The sequence below is a fragment of the Panthera pardus genome, unplaced genomic scaffold (genome assembly GCF_024362965.1).
Source record: "Panthera pardus isolate Hobbes unplaced genomic scaffold, ASM2436296v1 HiC_scaffold_22, whole genome shotgun sequence".
Taxonomy (NCBI): domain Eukaryota; kingdom Metazoa; phylum Chordata; class Mammalia; order Carnivora; family Felidae; genus Panthera; species Panthera pardus.
The window spans coordinates 10,695,946-10,712,787 of NW_026526788.1; the positions used below are offsets into that span (position 1 = coordinate 10,695,946).

The 16,842-nt window shown below is 44.9% G+C and overlaps 1 protein-coding gene and 1 pseudogene across 2 annotated transcripts in view; one reads left to right on the top strand and one right to left on the bottom strand.

The window, feature by feature from the left end:
* Positions 1-1,745: 1,745 nt before the first annotated feature.
* The window catches only part of LOC109255379 (interferon-induced protein with tetratricopeptide repeats 1-like), a 39,237-nt gene continuing 24,140 nt past the window's right edge, over positions 1,746-16,842 (bottom strand). Inside the window, exons 1-2 of one of the 2 annotated variants that reach the window (XM_019429997.2) lie at positions 8,931-10,368; positions 1,746-3,470 (exon numbers count right to left, since the gene is read on the bottom strand). In XM_019429997.2, the coding sequence (XP_019285542.2) occupies positions 2,054-3,470; positions 8,931-8,935 (1,422 nt within the window). In that variant the 5' untranslated portion in view covers positions 8,936-10,368 and the 3' untranslated portion in view covers positions 1,746-2,053. Of the gene's footprint in view, positions 3,471-8,930; positions 10,369-16,842 lie in introns of those variants that run through there. The other variant, XM_019429998.2, reaches the window with a different exon arrangement.
* LOC128779079 (triosephosphate isomerase-like) lies at positions 15,559-16,754 on the top strand (annotated as a pseudogene).

A 16,842-nucleotide genomic window follows, 5' to 3' on the forward strand; every position in this document is an offset into this window, starting at 1 on the left:
GTCACTTTGGGCCTCCTCCCCAAACTCAAGCACTGTAAGATACCATTTTTGTTAAATCTAAGAAGTCTTTGTTTTAGTTACAAGTATGTTGAGAAGATCGGATCTGTGTGGCTCTCATGTCTAGCCTTCAATGATGAACTTTGCTCCCTTCGATTCCTAACGAATTTTAGTAGAAATCAAAAGGCTTTCGCAATCTGTGTATGAATTCCTTGAGGATTTGTGTTCTTGTGGATTACGGATCCCCACCAAGAATGCAGGCAGCCTCTAAGTAGTTGGAAAAGGTACAAAAAAGGATTGTCCCCTAGGACCTCTGGAGGCAGTTGCCAATACCTCTGTGGCCGTTGCCAGTGGATTTCCATCCAGTGACACCCATTTCAGATTTCTGACCTTCAGAACTGTAAGATCATAAGTTTTTGCGGTTTTAAGCCACCAAGTTTGTGGTAATTTGTTAACAGCCACAGTGGGAAATTAATACATCCTCCCCCTAAAAAAATACATGGATGAAAAAAGCAGTCACACTGTTTCCTTATCTCTTCCTTTTAAAACTATTGGATGAGAAAAGACATTGTTTCCTTATTTCTTCCTTTTAAAAATATTGCTTGGTGTGCAACCCCTTTTAATAAAATGTCACAAAGGTGGTTGTTGCTGATGGTCTCTCAGATCATTTAGCATCCTTTTCCTGTGTTTTTGATCAATCAATACCAGAAAATGACTGAATAAACAGTGCTACATGTGGCATGAAAGAAGAGAAACTGCTTTGGAACAATAAATATCAAACATCAAACAAGTAATTGACTGTGTACTTGTTACTGACTAGATCGTAAACTTCAGGAGGTTTGGGGAGATGTCTGCTTTCTTTGCTGAAGGGGAGCAGAGTATGCCGCCCCAAAATATGCCATGTTGGTGTAGGGATTATTTTGAACTGAGGGCAGTTGAGAAGAAGCAGGGTACAAGAAACGCTCTGCGTACTCCCCCTACCTGCCTACAAGCAGTACAGAACTTTGTAGTGATGTCCCCTTACCCTCTCCACCAGGAAGGTGAGAAGTTGATTGCCTGAGACAAGTGTAGACCCTTATTAGCCCAGAGTCACTGCTGGAGTAATCTACATAACAAACCTTCTTCTTCTTTTTTTTTTCCCCTAATTTTTAAAAATGTTTATTTATTTTTGAGAGAGGGAGAGAGTGAGTAGGGGAGGGACAGAGAGAGAGGGAGACACAGAATCCGAAGCAGGCTTGGGGCTCTGAGCTGTCAGCACAGAGCCCGACGCGGGGCTCGAACTCACCAACTGTGAGATCATGACCTGAGCCGAAGTTGGACGCTCAACTAACTGAGCCACCCAGGCCCCCATAACAAACCTTCTCAACTAGCCCTTGTTTTCCATTAATCTCCCCCAAATATTTACATTCCTACAGTTTGCCACCCTAGAAACTCAAGGTTCTTTTCCCTTCTCTAAAATTTCTTATCCCTTCTCTAAAAATGCATTGTTCATTTGCCAGGATGCTATGTTTTCTAGCCACCCTTTTGAGTTACTCATCACTGGGTGCTCTCCTGTGTGTGTGCGGTGCATGTATTCATAAATCTCTGTTTGTTTATCTCTTGTTAATCTGTGCTTGTCATTCTAATTATGGAGTCCTGGCCAATGAACCTAAAATGGGTAGCGTAAAAAGATTTTTTCCTCCGCTACATCACCATATTTGGTATCTAACACCAAAAACTATTTGTTGATAAAATGAATGAATGAAACATTTTTGTTTTATGTAAATCCAGGCCTTTATCTGCTACGAATCTACTCGACAAATGGTTTTTCGACTATATAACATTCGCAGAGAAATGGTTCCTCTCTCACATAACAGAGATGTATATATTCTGTTTCAGTATTTTCTGAATAGAACCAATATTTTACCAGGTTTGGGTAATGGTTAAAAACTTGCATCACTGCAGTGGATTGCTTAATATGTTTCTGAAAGTAGCAAACAGAAACAATGGTTAGAGTTAACATGTTTACCTAAAATCAAATAAAATGTGAATGTGGTTCATATTTCCACACCCAGGATCAGGTGCCAGAGTTCCCAGAGTCCACAGCCAGCCTCAGGGCCTGCTCATAGTACTCCAGGGCTTTATTCATTTCGCCTTTGACTTTGTAGATAAACCCAAGAATGCTCAAGCTTTCTATGTCTGATGCATTTCTGGAAAGTCTTCTTAAAGTCAGTTTCTCCAAAGAATTAATACATTTATCTCTTGTCAGTGACACCTTTTCTGTTTTTAGTGCTTTTAAATAATGGATAATTGCATTGACTTCAGATTTCTTTTGAAATTCCTGAAATTGACCATAGTGGAAATGTACCTTTTGCTGTTTTTCTTCGTCGAGGGACGTCAAACATAACAATTTTTGGTAAATGTCTTCAGCTTTTCTGTGGTTGCCAGCTTCTATGTACATACCGGCCAGGTGTATATAAGCAACGTCAAATGTGGGCTTTTGTTCCAGAGCAAATTGAAAATGAGCTATGGCTAACCTTACCATTTTGTCGACATTGTCTCTATCCCGTCCTCTGGGCTGCCAGTCTGCCGCTCTCTTGATTTGGATCATGCGTGCCTTGTAACAAAGCCCCATCTGGTGATGCAGGAAAGCGGAGGAGGGCGTGGCCTGCAGGGCCCTCTTTAAGAGCTGAAGAGCTTTATCCAGAGCGCCTTTCCTGCGGTAAAACTTGGCCGCGTATCGAAAGACGTAGGTCTGCGAGGACATGTTGGTCAGTGCCTCTTCGACGTACTTTTCTCCTTCGGCTTCTTGGCCCACGTCCTGAAGCTTCAGGGCGAGCAGAGCCTTAATGTACGCGTCTTCTGGGTTCAGCCTGATGGCCTCTTTTAGAGGCTGCAGACAAGATGCGTCGCTGACCTGGGTCGCTTTGTTGAGGCCGTCCAGCCGATAGATGGTGATTGCATACCCAGTGCTGAATTCAGGGTTCTCGGGCTCCGCTGCCAGAGCCTTTTCGAAGCAGGCCTTGGCCCGCTCGTAGTTCTTTCCTCCACACTTCAGCAAGGCCCACCCTTCCTCGCAGTCCATCTGAGGACAGTCCAGCCTGTAGCAGGAGGGGGCTGCAAACTTCTCACAAGTGTTCGCCACCCTGGCCAGGTAAGTCTGGGCCTGCGCCAGCCTGCCCATGTGGTGATACAGCCAGGCGTAGTTGCCCCAGGTGACCAGGCTTCTCACAGCCGATCGGTCGCCGTGTTCCTGCTGGATCAGGTCTTCGGCTTCCTTCAGGCTCCCCAGGGCCTCCTGAGTCTGGCCTTTCAGGTGTTGGACGTAGGCCAGCAGGTTGTGTATGCCCGCGTTGTATTTGGTGTCTAGGAACTCAATCTCATCCAGGATCCTGTTCTCTAAATCGGGCATCTCAGTGTCTTCAACTAGCAGCTCCCAGGTGAAGTGGCATCTCAGCTGAAGCAGCTTACCTTTGACCTCATCAGCGTTCTTACTGCAAAAGAGAAAAACAAGTTTTCGTTGTTAAGTGAGGAGCGGTCGATAGAAAGAAGCCAGAGAAAACAGCTCATCTTTAGGACTTAGCCTTGGAAAGGGCACGCCTGCTTTGATTTTCCTCAGAATCCCTACGTTCCTAAGATCCGCACAGACTTTGAATGCAGTTTGCTTGGTCTCAGACACTGGCTCTGCCACTTTTTACCAAGTAACCTCCCTCTGTTTCAGAGTCTCGTTTGTAAAATGGGGATAGGAATAGACTGAGCACGCTTGAGTCTGAAGTTGGGTGAACATTAATAAGCCTGTATGTGTGTTAAGTACTTAGAGCACATATTACATGCTATAATGAGAGTTTCCTCTTTTCCTATTCCTACATTCAGGACAGAAACCAGTTAGAAACATAGAGCCTGGGTGGCTCAGTCAGTTGAGCATCTGACTTCGGCTCAGGTCACGATCTCGCAGTTTGTGAGTTTGAGCCCTGAATTGAGCTTGCTGCTGTCAGCGCAGAGCCTGCTTTCGATCCTCTGTCCCCCTCTCTGTGCCTCCCCCGCTTACACACACTCTCTCTCAAAAGAAAGAAAAAAAAGAAGAAGAAAGAAAAAAGAAAGAGAAACGTAGAGGCTTATAAAACCGTATTCACTTCAGGACCTTAGTCTGCAGATTATGCCACAAATTTAGACCACCTGAAAGAGAATATTTGTTCGACCAATTTTTTTTTCCACTTACAATTTGGAAATAATTAGAGAATCACTGAAATTTGCAAAGAGAGTACGGAGCTCCAGTGTACCCTTCGCCTGGTTTCTTCCAATACCTTACACAAGTACCATACAATAACAAAATGAAGACACCAACATTGGTACAATGTGTGTAAATCCTGTGTCGTTTCATCACGTGAGTAAATCCACGCACCCAATCAAGATACAGAACTATTTTATCATCACAAATATCTCCCGCACACTGTCCCTTCAGTGACACCTGTTCGCTCCCCACTCTCCAAACATCCCTAGCCTCTGGTAATTTGTTTCATCTCTCTCACTCTGTCACTTCAAGAATGTCAGATGATGGAGTTATACAGCATTTTGAGATTGCCTTTTCTCACTCACCTTTTTCACTTTCACTTTAAAAGATTTTCTTTTTAAGTAATCTCTACACCCAGTGTGGGGCTAAAACTCCCAACCCTGAGATGAAAAGTCACACACCCCACTGACTGAGCCGGCAAGACGCACCTCATCTGAGAACATCTTGATTTAATCCTCATTCTAGAAGGATATTTTTGTGGGGCATGGGATTCTGGGTTGAAAGTTCTTTTCCTGGGGTGCCTGCGTGACTCAGTCAGTTGAGTGTCTGACTCCGGCTCAGGTCACGATCTCATGGTTCATGGGTTCAGGCCCCGCGTCAGGCTCTGTGCTGACAGCTGGGAGCCTGGAGCCTGCTTTGGATTCTGTGTCTCCCTCTCTCTCTGCCCTTCTCCCTCTCATACTCTGTTTCTCTTTCTCTCAAAAATAAAATAAAACACTTAAACATTAAAAAAAAAAAAAGAAAACAATTCTTTTTTAATAATATCATAAAGAATCAAATACTTAGGAATAAAGTCAACCAAAGAGGCGAAAGACTTGTCCACTAAAAATTACAAAAGATTGCTGAAAGAAATTAAGAAGACACAAAGAAAGGAAGAGGCATCCTGTGTTCACAGCCTGGAAGCTTTAATGTTGTTCAGATGTCAGTACCACCCAAAGCAATCTACAGATTCAGTGCAATCCCTATCAAAATCCCAATGACATGTTTTTTACAGAAATAGAAAAATCCGTCCTAAAATTCGTATGGAATCTCAAGAGATCTCGAATAACCAAAACGATCTTAAAAAAGAACAAAATTGGAGGTCTCACGCTTTCGGATTTCAAAACTTACTACAAAGCTACCCCAATCAAAACGGTGTGGGACGGGCATAAAAACAGACACCTGGAGCAGTGGAGCAAAATGGAGGGCCCAGAAATAAACACTTACGTATATGGTTGCAATGGTCATTTCAGGCTATCATGATGAGGTACCGCAGACGGGGTGGCTTAACCAACAGATATTGCAGATATTTCTTTTCTCCCAGTTTTGGAGGCTGGGAGTCCCAAATCAAGGTGCCCACTGATTTGTTTCCTGAGAAGGGCTCTGTTACTGGAGTCCACATGTGACCTCTCGTCCACACGCACTTCTTCTGTCAAGGATATCAGCCCTTTCAGATTAAGGGCCCACCCTTATGGCCTCATTTAACCCTTAGTACTTCCTTACAGGCCCTGTCTCTAAATACGGTCACACTGGGGGTCAGGGCTTCAACATATAAATCTGGGGAGATGCTAGGGGTTCACAATTCCATAACGTGGCCGTAACGATGGTCATAACAATGGCCAAATGAGTTTTGAAACATGTACCAAGACCACTTAATGGGGAAACGTGTTTCAACAAATGGTGCCAGGAGAGCTGGATATCCACTTGCAAAAGAATGAAAGTGGGCCCTTATCTTACACTGTAGACATATAAAAAATGAACTCAAGATGGATCAAAATTACAAAAATCTTAGAAGAAAATAGGAAAAAACTTTATGACATTGGATTTGGCAGTCTTGGATAGGACACTGAAAGCATAGGCAACATAAGTAAACAGAGGTAAACTGGATTTTCATCAAAATTAGAAACGTTTGTGCATCAAAGGGCACTACTGACAGAATGAGAAGGCAACTCCTAAAATGGGAGAGATTATTTGCAAATCACATAGCTGATAAGAGATTAATATCCAGACTATATAAACAACCCTCATGACTCAACAACAACAAAAAAACAGGTGACTACAAAATGGCCAAAGGACTTAAAACAGATATTTCTCCAAAGAAGACACACAGATGGCCAGGAAGCACATGAAAAGATGCTCAACATCACCCACCATTAGTGAGATGCAAATCGAAAACACAAGGCACCACTTCACACCCATTAGGATGGCTGCCCTCAACAAAACGGAAAACAAAAACCACGCGTTGGCGAGGATGTGGAGGAATTACTAGTGGGAATGTAAACTGGGACAGTTGCTGTGGAAAATGGTGATGATTCCTCAGAAAATGAAATAGAACGGCCATGTGATTCAGCAGTATCACTTCTGGGTATGTACCCAAAATAAGTAAAAGCAGAGACTCAAACAGACGATTTGCATACTTCTATTCCTAGCAGGCATTGTTCACAATAGTCAAAAGGTGGAAGCATCCTAAATGTCCATAGACGGATGAACCGCTAAACAAAGTGGTAAATACATACAGTGGCATATTATTCAGCCTTAAAAGGGAAGGACATTCTGTCACCTGCTACAACATGGGTAAACCTTGAAGACATTGTGCTAAGTGAAATAAGGCAGTCACAAAGAGCCACTTATTGTATGCTTCTTTGTTTGTGAAATATCCACAATGGGGGGTGCCTGGGTGCCTCAGTGGGTTAAGCATCCGACTTCTGCTCAGGTCATGATCTCCCTGTTCGCGGGTTCGAGCCCTGCATAGGGCTCTGTGCTGACAGCTCAGAGCCTGGAGTCTGCTTTGGATTCTGTGTCTCCCTCTCTCTCTCGGCTCCTCCCCCCGTGCTCTCCCCCCCACCCCAAATAAATAAACATTAAAAAATTTTAAATCTTACAAAAAAAAAAGAGAAATATCCACAGGGGGCAAATACATAGAGAGAAAGCAGATTAATGGTTGCCAGGGCCTGGGGCGAAGGATGAGTGGAGAGTGACTGCTTAAGGGGTACGGGATTTCCCCTCAGGTGAGGAAGATGTTCTTGAAGTGGATACTGGTGATGGGTGGACATCACTGTGAATGCACTAAATACCACAAAATTGCGTACTTAAAAAATAGTTAAAATGGCTAAGTTTATCATACATGTATCTTATCACAATGAAACATTGTACTAGTAACCTGAACAGAAATTCTTCAAATGATGTATGTATTTTTCGTTAGTACATGTTGAAATAAACAAAACATTAAAACATAAACACCAACTGGAGTGCCATCCGAAATAGTCTCACAAACCTTCCACTGGTACACTTTAAGAAGCATGGGTGTAGAGGTCAAATTGGGTATCACTGAATAGAGACTCTGGCTCATGTCCCAGCTCTATCACTTACTATCTGTGTGATCTTAATGTTTCTAAATCTAAGATTCATTGTTGCAAAATCAGGGTGATATGAGTACCTGCTTCGTAGGTGTCTTTTGAGGGTTTTTTAAATAATTAAATATAATTTACATCATAATTTAAATTGTTTAAAGTTTCTTTATTTTGAGAGACACAGAGACAGCACAAGTGGTGGAGGGGCAGAGAGTGAGGGGGTTGGGGAGAGAATCCCAAGCAGGCTTCGCATTGTCAGCACAGAGCCTGACGTGGGACTCACACCCACCAAGCTGTGAGATCATGACCTGTGCCAAAACCAAGAGTGGGATGCTTAACTGACTGAACCGCCCAGGCGCCCCATGATTTACATAATAATTTTAGAAGCCAGGCTGGCACTTTATAAGCATTCAGGAAGCGATAGCTACTTTATTATCATTATTATTTTCCCTGTCAGTGACAACCCCCTCTGTCAATGGACCTGGGAGGAGGGTTGATCATAGGCCTGTAATTATGCACTTTCTGGAACTTTTGCCCCTTGAAAATTTTGCCCACTGGAGCACCGAGGGGAAATGTGCAAGTCAGTATCAATTAATTTTTTAAAAATCTGTTGATATTAAGGGTTACTTAACTCAAGACTCAGTTTGGACAGCACAGAAATTCCCACATGAGGCCACAACTGCAGTCCAGCCCCACCGACAGGAGGGTATCTGCAGACCAGAGGCTTCCCCAGGAGAGAGGGTCATCTGCTAATCTTAAATGCAGGGACGTTGAGAAGGCCTGACATAGGAGCCCAGCAGCACAGAGAGTGAGACCAGAAGTCTACAGAGGAGGGCCTTGCTCCCTAGACAGTGAGCTTCTGCCACCATTTGCCCACAATATTTTCCTCAAGACATCTGGGGAGAGCCCAGGACTGTGGCTCACACGGCTGTGGGGGTCCTTTTCCCCAGGCGAGGAGCCAGCAGAAAGCAGTGTCCCTTTCCAGACAAACTGTCCATTCCCTCCCTCGGTCAGACGGACGGGAGTTTGGGGAAGAGAATTTCAGAGACGTGGATCATTTTCTCCCTCCCTGCGAAACTCTTTTCCCACATCCCTCTGCTTCTTTGGGCTTTGTTATGAGGTAAGCTTCCTCGGGGTGATGCTAAAAAAAAAGAAAAAGAAAAAAAAAAAGAAAAGAAAAAGCCTGAATTAAGGACACTCAGTCTCCAAGCAGACCCTCACCTGGAAGAGTAAGGAAACTCGACATCACTGAAATCAGTCTTTTGAGATAGTATTGATTAGCCTTTTTGTCTAGAACTTTAGACTGACAGGCAGAGAAGCAGAGAAGTCCTTACCTCATGGCTGCCAGTTCAGCAGGGCCTTGTTTAGCTGTGGGCTCTTCTGAGATCCAGCCAGGAGACTGGGGTTTCAGGATGTGAGCCCCACCACAGGGCTATATGAGAAAGATGAACAGTTCATGACGTAACCTGTGGACGTGTTGTTGGCAAGTTAGACTGGAAACCGAGATGGAAACTGAAAGTGGAAAGCGAAACTAGTGAGCAGAGTTCCTGCTTGGGGAAAACAAAACCAGGATTGCTTTCTTTGGTCTGTCTGGAAACTGACTGAGAAGAGGCCGAGGAGAAGCAGTTTCACCGATGTGCTAAGTCCTCTCTCAGGCTCCGCGTGGCCTTGTGCAGAGCTGGGAGTGTGGAGTGCCAGGCACGTAGGGTCCGCGGACCCTGGAGCCAGGGAGGCCTGGGGAAGTTGGCTGCGGGACCTTGCCACACTCTCGCCCCAGATCTGTGCCTTCGTTTGCTCATCTGGAAATAGAAAGCCTCCCTTTCGTGGCATAAAATTCTGCATCTCTCCAAGCTGGAGTTTTGACCCAAATCTGCCACTGTTGTCTGAGAGGCTGTGTTTTACCAGTTCTTCTCTGCTTTGTTTTTTGCATACCCTTCCTGAGAATGGCCAATGGCAGTAAGAGCATGTAACCTCTTCCTTGTTCATTAGAACGGAGAGAGTGTATGTGCTAGCATCTTGAGACTTCAGACAGAACACGTTAGGCCTTAATGACAGTATTTTTGATGCCCTCTACGGTAGTCGTCTAAAGTGTCCTTACTCAGCAGACGTGACTCTCGTAGCTGCTCAGGGCCCTGTCCAGTTCTGGAGGCGCCCACGGCACCAGGCTTGGCATCCCTCATCCCGGCCCACGTCACGTTCTGTGCTCAGGGTGTCTGTGATAACAGGGAGACGAGAAAAGTGCTGAAACTGGGGGTGAGGCTCCTGTTGGTGCTGTCTGCCAAGTCCCTGTTTCTTTCTACCTTTCACTGGAAACTGTCCCACCCTCCCGATACACGTCATAGAGTGGGGGTTCTCCAGCCGCTCCCGCAAAGCAAATTTACCCCCAGACACAGTTCATTTAGTCCTGGGAAAGCTCCATGTTGAGATGAGTGTGAACAGGGAGTCCCGAGATGGACTTGGAGAATTGCTGGGGGTCCCAAAAGGGAGCTGGGAGATCTTTAGGAAAATGGAGTTTGTGCATGTCTGCCCCTGGATGGAGACTGAACTCTAGAACCCGGGCCTTAACCACAGAACCATTTCTGGAACATTTCTATGTATCAGATAGCTCACCTGTTGTCAGAATCAATCATTATTCTTTTAAAACAACTTGTGGTTTTTGCCTTTAGAAACTCCTAATTTCTTCCCCTAGTTGTTTGATCCCTCTCGAATCTATCTTCCCAACTGCAATCCCCAAGACCCCAAATAAATGCATTGCTTGTTTTTACAGACACAGTCTGAGATCCGTTGACATTCCATGGTGTCAGAGAAGTGGGGTCCGGAGCAACTGCCTTGTGTTCCAAGCCGCAGTGGGCGCCTGTGAAGTAGCTGCAGGATGCCATTGTTTTCCACCGTCTCCCCTGGCAACCTTGTTCTTGGTGGGAAGTCCTCCTGGGCCCAAACCTCCCTTGTTTGGGTGTCCTCTGCTGCTGGCTTCTGTCCTCTCTCATTTCTGAAGAGAGGATTCTGTTTTCACTCATTTTGAGTGCAAGAGTTGGGTTTCAGCTTCTTGATGAATACTCTGTTTGGGGAGATCATTCTCCTAAGGGGACTCTTGATAACCAGCCCCCTGCCAGAGCTCCTGCAGGATTTATGTGTAAGGAAGACGGCTCTTCTTGCTGAAAAATGTTTGCCTGTTAGACTCGCATTCCCCACGATGATTTAAAGCCTTATTGGCCAACGTGGGGCACTTCTGATAGTCCAAACTGAGGTTACTTGCATGCATAGACTGAAAAGGAGTTATAAAACCGAACAAAATGAGTGGGGGGCTTATTTTAAATGGAGATTCCAAAAGAAACACTGGAAAGTTTGCTTCCCTTCAGGAGCTAAGTCTACATTCCCAGCAGTTAATTCAGACCCTTCTAAGAGGCTCTCAAGAATAGAAGAAATAGCTGATGCCTCTCAACCCCTTGCCCCTCCTCCTCTGTTCTGCCCCCACCCCTGCTGTTCCCACCCTCTGTCTCCTACTCTCCATGTACACATCCTAGATGAGTTGGACTGCCCTTCTATAATGACAGCCTGGGCGTTCATGTAGATCCTGCAGGCATCCTTTCCCAGTTAGATCTAAGGAAGGAGGCTCTGAGACTTCATCAGTTCCTTATGCTCCTCGGACTAAGAACTGTAAGCCATTACCGAGGACTTTCCCAGTGCCTTTGAAGACCTGCTAAGATTTGTGAAAGAATTCCATGTAGTCAGTCAGACCTAGGAGCCTGGTTATTCCAACCTTTATCAACTTGTCCACATGCTTGTAAGTGAGGGTCAGGCAAAGGGAATGGATTTAAAAAGTAGGTTGAGCAAAGCCTTTTGATAATTTTTCCAAGTGATAAGCTATAGACAAAATAGCAGCCAGAGTGGCTGCACCAGCTTGCATTCCCAGCATTTCTTATTTCTTTTTGTTGTTTCTTCCTAAAATGTTGTGACGATAGCTCAGAGACTAGAAACGATTGACCAAACCTTCCCTCCTGACATCTTTCCTCAACTGACAGATATGACTGAGGACAATGCCTAAGATCCATTTCCCTGAGGCTCCCTGTTGCTCAAATGTAGCCATTGGCCTTAGGTCAACAACTCCTGCCTACACCTGTTTCTCTCCTCAGTGGGACATGACATACCAGAAATGAACCTTCCTGCGATGAAGGACCCAAACCATAAAATTATTCATCAATGTTTTTGAAAATTTATTGATCATCCATGCTTTCTGAAGAAAGATCTTGATCAAAAGGAGGAGATGTGAACAGAGTTATAAAATGGAGTTATGATTGCTAAGGGTCACAAAATGGAGCTCCATTAGGGAAATGGAACTTTTTTTTTTTTTTTTTTTGGTTTTGTTTTGCAGCCTCGGCTTGAAATTTGTTAAGAGGAACTTTGGCTATAGCAACTTCTTACTTGACACGTCTCTGGAGGCAAGGGAAACAAAAGCAGAAATGAACCATTGGAACTTCATCAAAATATAAAGTTTCTGCACAGCGAAGGAAACAATCAGCAAAACTAAAAGGCAGCCAATGGAACGGGAGAAGAGATTTGTAAATGACATATCAGATAAAGGGTTAGTATCCAAAATCTACAAAGAACTTATCAAACTCAACACCCAAAAAGCAAATAATCTATCTAGCAAAGAAATGGGCAAAAGACGTGAGTAGACACTTTTCCAAAGAAGACATCTAGATGGCTAACAGACACATGAAAAGACACTCAATACCACTCATCATCAGGGAAATACGAATCAAAACCACAATGAGATACCATCTCACACAGGTCAGAGTGGCTAAAATGAACAACTCAGGAAACAACAGATGTTGGCAAGAATTCACAGAAAGGGGAACACTTTTGCACTGTTGGTGGGAATGCAAACTGGTGCAGCCACTCTGGAAAACAGTATGGAGGTTCCTCAAAAAACTAAAAATAGAACTACCCTTCAACCCAGAAAAAGCACTACTAGGTATTTATCCAAAGGTTACAAAAATGCTGATTCCAAGGGGCACATGCACCCCAATGTTTAGAGCAGCACTATTGACAATAGCCAAATTATGGAAAGAGCCCAATGTCAATCGACTGATGAATGGATAAAGAAGGTGTGGTGTGTATGTATGCATGTATATATATATGTATGTATATGTATATATATGTATATATATATATGATGAAGTATCACTTGGTGATCAAAAAGAATGAAATCTTGCTATTTGCAACAACATGGAGGGAACTAGGGGGCCATTATGCTAAGCAAAATGAGTCAGGCAGAGAGAGACAAATATCATATGATTTCATTCATGTGTGGAATTTAAGATACACAACAGATGAACATATGTTCATCTGATGAAGGGAGGAAAAAATCAGATAAAAACAGAGAGGGATGGAAGCCATAAGAGACTCTGAAATACAGAGAACAAACTGAGGGTTGCTGGAGGGGAGGTGGGTGGGTAGGGGGAGGGGCTAAATGGGGGATGGGCATTAAGGCGGACACTTGGGATGAGCACTGGGTGTTATATGTAAGTGATGAATCATTGAATTCTCCTAAAATCATTATTACACTATATGTTAACTAACTTGGATTTAAATTGAAATAATAAAGAAAGAAAAATAAATAAATAAAATCATTAATTAAAAAAAAAAGAAATTTGTTAAGAGGAGACAATTAGACTTGCTTCCCTAGAAAGCTGGATCTTGGAAGTGTTGGACCTGTAGCATATATATTTGAGTACCATTGTCAGCCATGTTTTTTCCTGTGGCCCGAAAATAAAAACAGAAGAAGCTTATTGAAAGAGAAGAATCGCAAGTGGTTAATGAGAGAAATAGAGAACTGAAGTAAGAGATGGAAAGTTCTGATGATGTCTTTTGTCCGCAGCTTTACCATCAAGAGTCAAGGGGCAAGGACCATGTGCAGGGTCTTGTGGAGTTTGCAGGTGAGTACAGAATTGTACGAAATCAGAGTACCAATGGCTGTGAACCTGGGATCTTACTGAGGGGTGTTCCTAGTGGTGCAAACACTTAGCAGCAGTGTCTGGAACCAGATCTGTCTTGTACCCTAAAGGAGAGCTTCAGGCCATCGTTGCCTGTCATGGAGGTTGGTAGCTGGATTCTGGAAGAATTGAGGGAGGTAGTAGCCCCAGTTTCAATTAGCCTCCTAAATATAGAAGGAATCTACTGTAAAATATAAAAACCTACTCTTATTTTGAAGTGATCAAGATTCTGGTGGTTACTATTGGTTTCAGCCTGACAGAAATAAACAAGCCACCTGGTTCACGAATGAAGGAAATGGACCAAATACCAAGAATGCCTCTTAATCCCTGATCACTTGGACGGGAGGTAAGAGCAAGATTTTGTGGTTTGACAGCAGAGTGCCCAGCTCATCTCCCATCTCAGCTCTCACCAGTAATATAAGCCTCCATGGAGGCATCCTGAACTAGCCAGAAAGTTCTGCACAAGTAAAAATTTCTCAATACATAAGACACATTTATCCATGTGTTCTGATAAATGCTCAGGCCATAAGCAAACGCTGAACTACATGCATTAGAAAAGCTCTCTTTTTGGGGGTAGAAAAGTGTCTTTGGAGTTCTTGTGGAGAAAAGCAATTAGTTTGTAATTTTCCAAACGCACTAAATAGATTGTAGACAAGCAGAAAGAATGTGTATCTTGTGATCACTGTGAATTTGGCAATGGTTCCAGTTCGAATGAGCGCCGACTCAGAGTGAATAGGTAATTCAGAGTCTTGCCCATGAGTGACACTAGACAAAGCAGAGAGGAAATAGCCAATAAAGTACACACGCATGCGTACCTCTGTGTGCGTGTGTGTGTGTGTGTGTCTGTGTATGTGTGTGTTCAGTTAGGAAAGAAATCAAGAACTGGAGAAAACGAAACTTACAGAAAATGAAATTTCAGCACTAGACTATGAGTCCATTTCTGGGAGTCTACGACCAGCTCCCTGAGTGACTGACCAGCTGATATAAGCCACTTCACCTCGATGACCTCAGTTTCCTCAGGTGATAAACAAGTGACTTGGGATAGATTATTGGATCTCAACCCTTACTGTACCCTAGAAGCATCTAGGGAGGTTTTAAGAATAATGCTAACTAGGCCCGATCCTAGGCCAGTCGAATACATGTCAGGGAATGCCCCCCTCCCATCCCTGTATTAAAAAGAAATCCTCAGGTGATTTTGGTGTACACCTGGGGAGGAACCAGGGCCTAGATGCCCCCTGGAATCTACTGTAAAACTGAAATTCTTTGACTGAGTGGTCTGAGACACCAACCCTGGACCTACTCGCCGTTCTGTGTGGCTCACATTCAGTGTCTTCATTACTCATTTCCCCTCATTTCCCCACCTGCACAATGGACAGTTAACTCCTCCACCTCTTACTGACCCCACAAGATGGCATGGAAAAAGAATGGAATTTTGAATGTTTGGACCCTTCTGTAAAAGGATCTTCTTGGCTTTTGGGATTTTCCCCAAATACTTGCAATCATATCCGTGGGGAAGGACTCAGAGACACCAGGAATCCTTTGTTGTGAACGGTTTGATGAATTTCACATCTCGGGTACTTCCCGCACCCTCTCAGGCCACCTTGACCCCCCATTTGGCCCATTGCAACATATTCAAGTAGGAACTGAATTTTTATGATTTCCCTTTTTTACATTTCAAGCTTATTTTGAAATAGTTACAGACTCACAGGAAGTAGCAAGAGGGGTCTTGTCTGCCTTTCACACAACTCCCCCCTGACCCCCACCCCTGAGTGGCTACTTCCTACGTAGCTGTAGTACAGTATCGAAACCAGGAAAGTGACACTGGCACTGTGTGTATGTTTTAAAGACAAAATATATCACGAGTTCATCTTATTGATTCAAGCTTATAGGAGTTTTACTCAACCTAATTGTGTATCTCTTCTCCTGAATGGAGTATCTGATACCCATATTCATATGCTCTATTCATATGAGGCTGGGTAACGACAGCCTCAGAGTAACAAAATCCACAAAACAACCTTCAAAATGATGGCTGAGTAGAGTTTAAGATTTTTTTTCTGTTCTTTTTGTCCATAAGATCTATTCTTCTAAAACCGTAGAGTCAAATTACAGTACGCTAAAAATCTCTGGGAGGTGGGGGGTGATGCTGACCTTCGGCGTGTGGGTTCCAGTGCCTCGGCTCCCTCAGGAAGTCCTTTGTTGTGGGGAGCACTGTAAGAAGAGGCTAGGGGAACCCATCCTCACTCCGAAGGGTGCGAAACCGGGGCAGACGCTGAGGTGGTCTGTGCACCCCCCGCTGTCACACGGACTTTGCCCCTGGCAGGGACCCCGAGACTGCTGTGGCTGCGCAGAGCTGCTGCAGAGGGTCATCAGTCCTGGGCGAGTCAGGTGAGCTGATGGAACAGAAAGTGGCCCACAGCCTCGCAGAGGGACTGGAGTGATCGCCTGCGCTGGGGAGGAGCTACACGGGAGGGAAGCTGGTGTCACCGAGAAGGCGGCTGTGGATAACGCGAAGGACCAGGGCAAGGTCGTCCTGGCCTCTGAGCCCACGTGGGCCGTCAGGCCTGGCAAGACCGCACTGCCCCAACGGACCCAGGAAGTACACCGAGCTCTGGGGATGGCTTACGTCTAACGCTGATGCAGTGGCTCGGAGCATCCCGTGTATTTCTCAGGTCCTGTGGCCGGGGCAGCCGGCAAGGAGCCAGCAAGCCAGCCTGCTGTGGGGCCAAACTGGGGGACACCACCAGTGACATGCAGTGTACCCCATCCACGTCCCCTACTCTGCCTGCTCGGCCAGGGACAAGGTGGGGCAGAGGCCCAATCACTGCGCTCTCCACCGCCCCCCCAACGCTGCGCACGCTTCCGGATGGGGGCAGCCCATGGCCTAATCCAAACTGTGCCCCTTCTTTACCATGTACACCTCACCCTGTAATGCTGGGGCCGGGCCTCTCCTTCTCCGCCTACTGGAATGGTTAGGACAGAACGCGTCACCGAGGTGGCTTCTCCCCGGCTGAGAGGTGGAGGGGGTGGAGTCACTCGTGGGTCCCCTCAGTCCTTAATGAGAGCAGGAGAGACAAGCCTGTTTCTCCTGTCTCGTGCCATGAGGCCACGGGCTGCAAGGAAGCCCCGTCCTCCCCTCAGAGGGGCTGTTCCCGTGGTGTTCAAAGTCCCACGTCAGGGGAACATAGATACCTGGTGCTTCAAACAAATCACTTAGAGTATTTTCTCATCGTGTGTGGTTTTATCTTCTAGC